The following is an 11084-nucleotide window of genomic DNA, read 5'->3' as shown; positions in this document are numbered from 1 at the left end:
TCAGTCATGGAGATAGTGAAAGGGCTTTTACTGACTGGAAGCTGTCCTCATACCAGTAAACAAACACGCTGCAGGAATAAAGGTGTGTCTGATTGTCACTGAGGATCCAGTTTAGCACTCGGGCTGTGCGTTTATAGTGTGGTGAGGGGATTCTATAGCTGGGCAGGGGGGTGGGACAGAAGGGAGGGTTTAGAATCTGGTCTGACTAGTCTGAATGAGCAGTTTCAGGCTGTTCCTCACCTATGTATTTTGCACCAGCAAGCTCAACACCAGGCTGCATAAAGAAAAAGCATAGAATCTTGTTACAAAGAGGAACGTAAACATGAAGAGTCTTCCTTTGCTGCTGGTCCTGCTGCTTGTGGTGAGTAGCCAGGAAAATTTTTTGCCTGAGCAGTTTACTGTTTATGACCTGTGGAATGTAGGAGCTATGTCTGTCGGGTAAGGTAACTTGCAGTGTGCAAGATGGGCAGTCTGATGTTACAGAGTCAATTTGTATATTTGAACTGACAACAGTGATTATTTTGTGATTTATGTAAAAGTGGTGACCTTTACCCTTTTAACATAAATGTTAATTTCTAGTTTGTGCACGGACTTTGACAGAGGGATACCTATTCTTGCAAATTGGTGTGGGTTGATGAATTTCCTCCTCAGAAAGCCAATACTCTGTTGCGAACCAGGACTACTGTCAGTGGTGCGTGCAGTAACCACTTCTACTGTTACATGGCACAGTTAATATTTCACTTACAGGTGTTTAATGGGGCGTTTTAAATTTCTTTGCATTGAAAAAAGTTGGAGGGCTTCTTTTAGTAAATGTTTTGTTTTCACTCATGTATTGCTTATAGACTTGACTTTGATAACCTGGATCTGTAAAAATAAATTGTAATTAAATATACAGGGTAGGTACCATATGGTTCATGCCTTTGTAGATTTCCTCTAATTGCCTATTGATGCCCAGCAGCATTTGTACCAACTCATTGTTTTATACAACTGATGTTTAACATTGCCTGTCATTCCCTGTATTAGGCAGACTCCCACATTGGCTTGGGTTTAGGTGCCCATTTACATTAAACAATGGTGCTTAACTAAATGGGGGTGGGGTGGAAGGCCTAAATCGAGGACCACGATATCACGAAAGATCCGCAACTAATATTTACCATATGTAATAATACAGAAAACGGTCAGAGATTGTTAACGTGCTGCAGGAGACAGTCAGCAATTGTAGGCATGGCACAAGTATGGTTGAAGACAGGGACCATCCTTGGAGCCTGCTGCCTTGTTCTGTTTGACAGTCGGCCCGGCTCGCGGCCGGCGCCCCCCCTTCCCCTGACTTTGACTTGTTAGGAAAATGTTTGCATTCACAACTTAGACGTCCATAGGTCCTCAAACAGAAACTATCACATGAAGATGGAGTAATCTCCCTCTGTGGCTGTCTCCATCAATGTAGTCAATATTTTATTTACATCTGCTCTGAATTTATATACACAGCATTGATATCTGTTATCAGCTACTTTAGGCAGGAAAAGCTACCATATGGTTTCTCAAAATTACCCAGGAATGCAGCTAAGGCCACACAAAGGGTGATAATGGCTATTGTCTCAAACAGGATTATCCTGCTGATCGGGTATCTGTGTCACTTAGTTCTGTTTGTCCATACAGATGGAAATCACAGACCTAGGATGGCAGTAATTGTGTTTATTTAATGTTAACTAAAATCTACTTAACATTTGCCCTACGTGTACAGCATACTGCGTGTGTTTACCATGTGTGATATGTATATCTTCTTAGAACCATGTATCTTAGAACTATGTAAGAGCCTTCTTAGAACCATGTATCATTCCATCACATATCCCAAAAATAAGAGGATTATACCTTATTTTAGGATAGTGGGTGGGTCCATGCAAATCATTCCGTTACACTGGACTAACCAAATGCACATCCATAACTACTGGTGTATAGTGCAAATAGAACCTAATATTATAGACTTATGAATGTATTTCAAACTTCATACCCCTGTTTCAGGTATCAAAACTATGTCTTCTGTGGAGTAGGGCTTGGGACCCAAGGAGGAAGTAAGCATTTGTGAGTTGTATTGGGCTGCATACATGGACAAATGCCAGATAGTCCATGCAGCCAAAAAATAAAGCTGACTTTATCTTGTTGAAGGCTGAACAGTTGTCATTAATGAGAGTATAGTTTTCGTCTAATTAAAGGTACAGTGCAACCAAAAAACTGATATTTCAGATGGACACATTGAGGTTTGCTGCTTGAATCACCTGCCAGCTGTTTTTTATATCTCTGGGTTGCTCCATTCACTTGATGTTATTGTAGATTGCAATGGTGAGACGTAAAATCGCCCCCTGTTAGATATGAGAAGCCAGTGGCTGATACAACTTGCTAGTATTGGTCTGTAACCTCGGTTTTGGCTGAACGAATGCTTTAATCTCGCCTGTTCGCTTCTTGAGTGGTCTAAATGGCACAGGAATTCTAAATGAAGTTTTATAAAATGTATTGCACAAATTGTTGAAGCTTAGATGGTGTGTCTGGCCTTTTAACCAGACTAGAGCCCCTTTGCCAGTCACAAGGAATAGTTCTCTGGAGATACCACTCGCAGCTAAGGTGCCCATAAGAAGATAGTCTCCGAGGGAGGTTTTTTGGCTAGATCGGGTAAAAAGCCGGTTTGTAAGGTGTGCTCATTGAGGGTTGTTGGGAAACAAAAATGTCAAGCCGGTCACAAGACATTTCATGATCACTATTGTTTACCCCAGTCCAAGGACTGTCTGCCTGGTGCTCTCCCTCCCTTCTCCACTGTTCTTAACTTGTATGACTAATGAACATGTATGCATGTCTGATCGTTGTCTGTGGCCATTTTCACAGAGTCTCCAGATGATCCCTATGGGATGCAACTTGGCCTTAAAATATAGTTAAAGGCAAATAAATATCCAAGGCCAGACTGCTTTAAACTAAAGAAAACTGAGAGGCCGTTGCCTCAGAATTGCTCAGTGGCACTATGCTGAATTGTAGGAAAGGACATACAAAGTAAAAGGAAGTTGAAGAGGTGCACAGTATTAAGAACGGTTCCACTGTAATCTACTGTAAAAATATTTTTTATTAGGTTTTTAAAGAAAAACATGTTTACACATTTCCCACACAATTCTTTATTATATCCACATCCTCCTCCTTCTTTAATTGTTTGTTTTGTGCGTGTTTTTTTAGTTTTTTAGTACGCAGCCCCCGTCCCTCTATATGGGACTACGCGGCCGTACGCCCCCCTACGCTCACCCGCCCTACATGTCTGGGTGGGTGCAGGATGGATCCTGTCTGTGTTTCGAGCAAGGAAACACGCACCCTCCATAGGGTCTGTACTTGAGGTGAGCGTAGGGGGGTGTACAGCCGCGTAGTCCCATAGAGAAGTACGGGGGCTGCGTACTAATCACACGCATCCCCTGTCCTTCCCGGGAATAATAATGCAAGCACAAAAGTCATATATTTCTATATGTTCTATGTGTTTTAAATTAGTAACAATGAATATCTTTCAGCCTCATTTCTGAAAGTGATTGAAAGCCTGTTTATGGTTCACATAGCAAACAAATCATTCTTTCAAGTAGATCTAACAAGGAAGAGCATTCTTTTCTGATCCTTTACAAAAATGACACTCTGTAGTTATGAAACAGGAAAAAAAGTATACCCATATTCATTTTTCAAGGCTGATTTCCTTGTGTAAATAGCTATTCAGAAGTTTCATGTGCATGTTTATTAGAGGCATGCTATCCAAAAGTAAAAAAAAAAAAAAAAGTTGAAGTTGGGTTTTAATATAAACTATCTTATCGAGGCGCTTTAATGTCTTTTAAACATTGTTTCTACTTGTGGAACCATTTCATTGTATCTGCTTACCTCAAATGCTGAGTAACTAAAGATTCCCTGTCAGGCTTCATTCACACCGATGCTCCAGCATCTAGCTTTTGTACACACAGGAGAAGTAATCTTTTGCCTTCCAGATTCATTTTTCCAACGTTTTAGATGTAGTGGGTTCAGGTGCGTTTACATGCATTAGGTCAATTTGGATCCTAGGCACTCCAGACTTCCTAAACTGACCATGGCTGAATGCATGTAATTGCAATGCGGGAACGAACCCATTAATCATTATGCTTAGGAAAACTTTCTAAATACACATAAACACATCTCATTCTATATGCCCATATGACTGCGTGAATGAGGGCTTATTCAGAGACCATTTTTTCTAGGTTGGGGAACTGCAGTGTTTTAAAGTTTGTTTGACCATGTTTTAGATTACACCCATATTTAGCATGTAACATTAGACATGGACACATTCTCTATCTTGCCCCCCCCCCCATTCCCTTTCCTAAATCCTTCTTCTCTACATCTCTCTATGGACTTGGGGTAATGGAAAAGTCTGCAGGAGCCTGGACATTGCACCTGGGATCCACTGATCATGGTTGCAATGCCTTGCAGGCTCCAATGCCAAAAATTAAAATAAATGCACATTCTTTTATATCAATGTAGTCACATTTATTATTATTTTATTTTTTTTGCATAAAGTGGGCTATGCCTTTAATCATGACAAAAAAGAGGTACTTTGTTTTTCCCTAATGATAACATTTGGTAATGCTGACATGTGTTCTTATGTGCTGAGTGAATTGAAATGGCAGCTCTCTATTAAAGTGAACCTGTATTTGGCCCGTAGTGGACCAAGTAAAAGTCCTACTTTACCAGAGGGGCTTTAAGCAAGCTAAACTTGCCTTTTCTTGGTTCCCCTTGTCCACAATCGGACTGCTGGGGAATTATCTGACCCTTCAAGGTGAGAACACATAACACTCCCCTCAATAAAGAGATCATTGCATAGGCAGCAAATCACTTGGACTGTATCAGAGAGGGTGCATAGCCCTGTGTAAGCTTGCATTTCCTCACTAAGCTGAAACTTCCACAGGAATATCAGGTTGGCTAGTAGGGCAGATGGATGCGGTGGGGTGGGAGCAGGGAATTTGATCCTATTACTTTACCCCGCATGACCAAAATACGGGTTCACTTCTGTTAGCTCCTTCTGGTTTTTGCCAGAGGCATACTGTAATATTTACAAACAGAAGGTTGATTGGCTTTCATGGATTCTCCATTTTATCATTCTCATTGGTGACACTAAAATAATGCCAGCTTCCATGGGCGCTGAGAGCGGAAGCAGAGAAGAGCACAGACTTTGCTGTTTCACACACTGTTCTAAGAACAAGGAATGCAGTCATTTGGCAGGCTGTCTGTGCTTGTCATCTTTTGTCGGTGACATGTGTAAAGGATAAAAGGCAGTTGTATTGACACGAATTGACAGTGGATATATGTTATGATATTATTGTTGGCGACAAGAGAAGCTGTGTCTTCAGAAAATTGAAGTTCAGTAAATTAACCTGAGTCAGGTCAGTTAAAGGCTTGACAAGTCTGACATCAAAGCAAATTAATGATTTGCAGTGTCTACTGAGGTTGACGGTAAAATCCTTTTACTTAAGGGACATTTTCTGTGCCCCAGGCCCTTCTCTTGTGTCACGTGGGAAGACAACATACATAGAGCACCTCTGTAACTGCCTAATCTATTGTTAGATATTTATGACTGCATAATATATTGAGGGTTTTCTTCCCCCTAGACAGCCATTGATTGTCTTTTATCCACATTGGTCCTGTGTGTCCTTGTATGCACATGGTGGGCATAGTAGGCTCACTATATGTGTTTCAATCTGATTTATACTTTCTGCTTTAGGAAATTATACAATTATGTATAATTGTGTGCTGTATGTTTTACATGCATTTTGTGGCAGACAGTGATGTAAATGGCATTTGTAATCTGTTAAGCTACAAAGAACATGATGGCAACTGCAAACTGGCCTGTTTTAAAAGGTACAGTATCCAATACCAACCAATCAGAAACCATCAAAAAATCTGATTGTAAGGAACTGCTGGAGTTTGCCTCATGCCTCTGTGCCCTACATCAGGGATAGGCAAACTGCGGCCCTCCAGCTGAGTTTTTCTACCTCTGCCCTGCATTATTAAAATAAACCCAACATCTCTGTAGGAGTCATACTTTTAGGTATAGCCAACTTTTAATCGTTTTAACAAAAACCTGTCAAGGGAAGGGTAGAAAAGCACAGTTTTGTTTTTATTGGTGATCGGATATAGCAAGAGAACCTGTTTCTTGTGAAAACAGCATTACGCAGATGATTGACATAAGCCGGGTTTCTAGAATGTTGACTTTTTCTTTGACTATTCGCTTTTATTTGAAGATTGGTTTATTTTTGCGAGGAGTTGTTCAAGTTTTATGCATGATTTTTCATTTACTTTGCTATTAACATTCCCAAGATCTGTGCTATTAATCATTGAACCAAGTACTTGAACTTTTCTGAATGGTTGTACCGTTCTTATTTCCGCACTACATGCTGAAGAGCTTGTATTGTGTTTGGCAATTTTATATAGCTTCACTATGCTTTCTGTAAGCCTATCTAGATAGGAGTAAGGGCGATTTGCTGAGTTTTTTTGTTGTTGTAGGTTGCTGGTTCCCTTCCTGTCACACTGATTTGATGGCTTTACTGCATAGGGCCCATTTACACTCTGACTTTGCGGTAATTGCACACCATCATGTGATTAAGACACGTTATCACACACTGCACCTAGTATTCATTTGAATGGCACCATAGCGCATCTCCTGGCAGCTGTGCATTTCAGTGCAAGGCACAGTACCACAATACCTTGCGTTGCAGTGTGGTGAAAAAAAGTATTGCATTGTGGTACTGCTGGGAGATGAGTTGGGGGTGCCATTTAAATGAATGGCAATTTACAGAGTGCACACTAACACACGCTAGGTGCACTGTGTGATATGTGCGATTAACACAACTATATGGTGTGAACTGGTCAATAGGAAGTCAGTGTCCTAGAACAAGCAGGGTTTTCTAACTTTACTGGCTGCATACATGTTCTCGATTAGTGACGCATAAAGTAGTTGAGCTAATGGATGAGCCTGACCGCCTGGGAACCTAGCAGAGTAATAAAAATAGCCATGGCATAGTCCATGTCTTGAAAAAAGTTTACGTTTTCAATAGCAAGGCCCAAAACACACTGAGGGGAATTTATTAAAACTGGGGCAGACAGAATCTGGAGCAGTTGCCCAGAGTAACCAATAAGCTTCTCTCTTTCATTTTCAAATCTTAACTGAACAAACTAAACTATAGAAGCTGATTGGTTGCCCTGGACAATTGCTCCAGATTCTGTCTGCTCCAGTTTTGATACATTTCCCCCTAGGAGTAATTCAGGGTGTTGTGCGGATAGTGGTAACTTAAAGGATAAGTAAACAGACAAAAACGCTAACAAGGAATCTAGCAGGCCTGCCTTGTGCCCCCGGTAATGATGCCTAATTGCAGTGTTAGCAGCCTTCTAGGTGTTCCCGTCTATTACAAGCGCCCGTTTCATGGAAGTCTACCTTTTGGCTGTCTTACAAAGAATAATGACCAATGATGACAAAGTGTGGCGCTTGTCATAAGAGTGGCAGTGTGGGAAGCTGTCAAGGCTGCGTTTAGGGCGCATCATGGACAATTATGATTTTTGTGGGGGTGGTAAAGTATTTATTTTCTGTTTTTGTAAGGCAGCACACAACCTCCCTGATACAGAATTCGGTTTTGTGTTTAATTGCAAATATTTTTTAACCTTCTATAAATGAAAATTATTGGGCAATCAAGATTACCTCCAGAGCATTAAGCTTACCCGGTGTTTGTGGCTCACACAGGTGGCTGTCATACAAAATCTTACAGAATACATGTCATTGACAATCATGCATAGAACACATCTCACCTGAGCCCAGGTAGGCGGCAGGCAGTTCTCAGACGTCTACTGATAGGGTCTGAGCTCAAAGTTAACATTTACCTTGGCACCAACCAGTTATAGAAGTCAGGGAAAATGCCTGCTTCCCACAACTACCTAGTTCAGAGCCAGCAACTTAATACAAATAGTAGTGGTAGCCTTTAATTTGCTAAAGCAAGTGGACTAGAGTGTCCAATGTATGTTTCAATATATTTAATCCCATCCTGTCTTACACACTAGAATATGTTTGATATATTGAATGATTACACGTAATCTTGAAGAAACGCCGTACAATGATTTCAGCGTTCTGAGAGGATTGCACTGCCCAGAGCTGGTTATTTATAACCCTTTTGCTTTTATAAACCATTAAAATGACTAAAGGCACAGTCATCCCAACTATGACATTTATTTGGGTTGAACAATGATTTGGCGGATTAGACTGGCAAGCTAATCAAGACATAAACGTCTTCTAACAGCCAAATGCTAGAAACATTTGTGTTAAACTAATAAGGAGCTGTAACCTAGATGTAACTGTAATTATACCCACACACATAGTATTATTAAATGCTTTAGGGTAAATCCACATTGATACTTCCTCTCTGCCCACATTCTGGTAGAAGCAGAAGAGAAGTAACCGCAAATGCGGAAATTACGTTTGTTTTGACGCCACAGACTGAACCTATAAAGCAGTCTAACACTAGGGCACAGGCGTATGATCTTAGTGCTTGTTCTCTCCGGATATGCTGATATTCATTTTGCTGTACAAGGATATAAGAATATAGTGTATATTGGTTGGGATTTATCAAGCAACATAAAACAATGGAACACATTTCCAGTGCAGATCGAGCTGTCTCTCATTCTAATAAAGGATTTAGAGTGCTTTTGTGTAACAGTTTTTTACAAAGGTTTTTATCATTGTGGCTGCAACATTTCTATATAAAACACACACGCAGGCGTGGTGTCAGTTTTTCAGATGGATCTGATTGGATCCCAATGTTAGTTCATGAGTAGCCAGATCTAAACGAACGTGCATCCGTTTACATACAATTTATCCCGACCAGGTCCGGAAAACCAAATGGATCAGAGTTCCATGTTGGCAAACCTGATTGTTAATGATCTAACATGAATCCCGTAAGTTTAGTTTTTTCCTCCCATCACAAGTGGAATAAAATGCAGCACTGCTCCGGTTTGTTTTGTTTTTCACTGTGTTGCATTATCTTGATTAAAAATGTAAAACATCTCCTCCTTTCTACATGTGTTTTCAATCCCTTCCAGTGAAAGCATGCCATTACAGGAAAAAAACGTAAGTGTGACACTAAAGTTATCTAAACACAACGTGGTTCAACTTGTACCTGCACTTTAGTTTTTGACTATGGTTTCTATGTTGTATTGCCAAGGAAAGTTGTGTATTTACCTGCATTTTACAAAACAATCAGGCTAGAAGTTGATCGGAGAGGGGAATCCAGCCCCTCCCCTGTCACGGCAGAGAGCAACAACCAATCTTCGTATGACCCTCCCTCAGTAAGTAGCTGTTTTCTTATTGGTTGCTGAAGATGACCTCATATAGCTGGTTTCTTATGTTTCTGGATTGTATACACAGCATTTTCAAAAACTGATTTAAAAGAAGTTTTAAAGGAGAACTATGGGGTCAGGGCTTTTCCCCATAGTTCTCCTAAGGGTAACGGGAGGACACAAACTAGCGTCCTCCCATCACCCTAAGCTCAGTATACCGCGAGCTGAGACGCCGCAGTATACCGCGAGCTACAGCTCGAGGTATACTGAGACGCCACAGCTGAAGCGGATCCCGACAATTATGTCTGGATCCGCCCAGCTGCGTGACTGATAGCTGGCTCTGCCTATCTAGAGGATAGAGAATCCAGTCCCTCCCCTGTCACTGCTCTCTGCCGTGACAGGATCGAGAGGTGAACGAACGCCGGTATGTGTTCGCTCACTTCCTGATCTATTGAGCCGACCTGTGACAGTCTCATTGTCACATGTCGGCTAGAACTATGAGGTGAGTGACAAGCACTCACCTCCTAGTTCTCCTTTTAATCCATTAAAATTAAAGTACTTTACTGTTTGTGTGTAGCGGCGTACTGATACAATATACTGTATGTATTACAAGCCACACAGAGAGCATTTGTAGATACAGATATTAGTCACATGACAACGGATGTCCTTCTAATAGTAGTTACCAAAATAACACAGGTATGATATCTGGTGGATAGTTCAAGCAGAGGGTTCATACTTTATCACATTCCTGGCTACAGCTACTCATCAGATAAGCCCCTTTATATAGGTTGAATTTACTAACTATTTTTACAAGATTTCAAACAAACATTTTGGGCATATTTTAAGCCACCATTAAACTGTAAGGCAGCTTTGATATAGCGCATGATGTTAAAGTTCCAATAGATAAAGGAGAATGCTTAGCCATGCTGGCATGGTTGGCATGGACATGTGCTTGTGAATGGAGATATGTAGGAGGACAATAGAGCAGATACACACTGAAGTCAAGCTTTATCCGTGGCTGGAATAGTTCAATCAGAATAGGTTTTCCAAACTGTCTGATCAACATCATCCTACCCCCTTCCCCATCTGTGGTCACTGGGCAGGCGTCCGTTTTAACCCATAGACTTGGTTATTGTCAAATGATTAATGTGAATGGCTTAATAATAATGTAATTAAACCTCAAAGAATGCCTTAAAACAGGGGTGAACACATTTTTATGGAATTCAGTAGCCAGTCTGTCCAATCCAGGGCCCGGCAGGATATTTTAGGAGCCATCTCCATTGATAACAACTGGAGGAGCCCTCAAAAGCTACCTGGCTCCTGGAATGTATCCAGCCCTGCCTTAAAAGCTGCACTAGTTTGCCTCAGGCTAGCCATAGACAGTCTAATAATAACAAGGGAGGCTCCAGATTTCAGTACAACCGCAACCGCGAACACCTCTGGCTGTTGGCGACACTCGTTATCCAACTGAGATTTTCAGCCTGTGGAAAATACCCCTCACTATAGAGCAGATGAAGGAGTGTTTGTGCACTGATGTTTCTCTCAGGTTCAGGCGGATTCCTGACTTCCCTGATCTTCATTTTATTTTCTCTGATTCCTTGAGTTAACCTTTGTCTTTTCCTGTACAACAAAAGCAAAATAATGGTAGCTGATTTGTATTTTGATATGTTGCAGTCATGAAGTGTAGCCATTATTTTCTTTAAAGGGTTTGCTGTTAACTGTGTTTT

General features: G+C 41.0%; 1 protein-coding gene across 1 annotated transcript in view; it reads left to right on the top strand.

The window, feature by feature from the left end:
- Positions 1-322: 322 nt before the first annotated feature.
- Positions 323-11084, top strand: part of CDH26 (cadherin 26) — an 84935-nt gene continuing 74173 nt past the window's right edge. The window contains exon 1 of the mRNA XM_018574159.1: positions 323-438. Coding sequence (XP_018429661.1) covers positions 323-438 — 116 coding nt within the window. The remainder of the gene's footprint in view (positions 439-11084) is intronic.

This window comes from Nanorana parkeri, unplaced genomic scaffold (assembly GCF_000935625.1).
Source record: "Nanorana parkeri isolate BGI_ZX_2015 unplaced genomic scaffold, ASM93562v1 scaffold50, whole genome shotgun sequence".
NCBI classification, from domain to species: Eukaryota; Metazoa; Chordata; class Amphibia; order Anura; family Dicroglossidae; genus Nanorana; species Nanorana parkeri.
The sequence above is the reverse complement of the archived record's forward strand: the minus strand, read 5'-3'. Positions and strand labels throughout refer to the sequence as shown.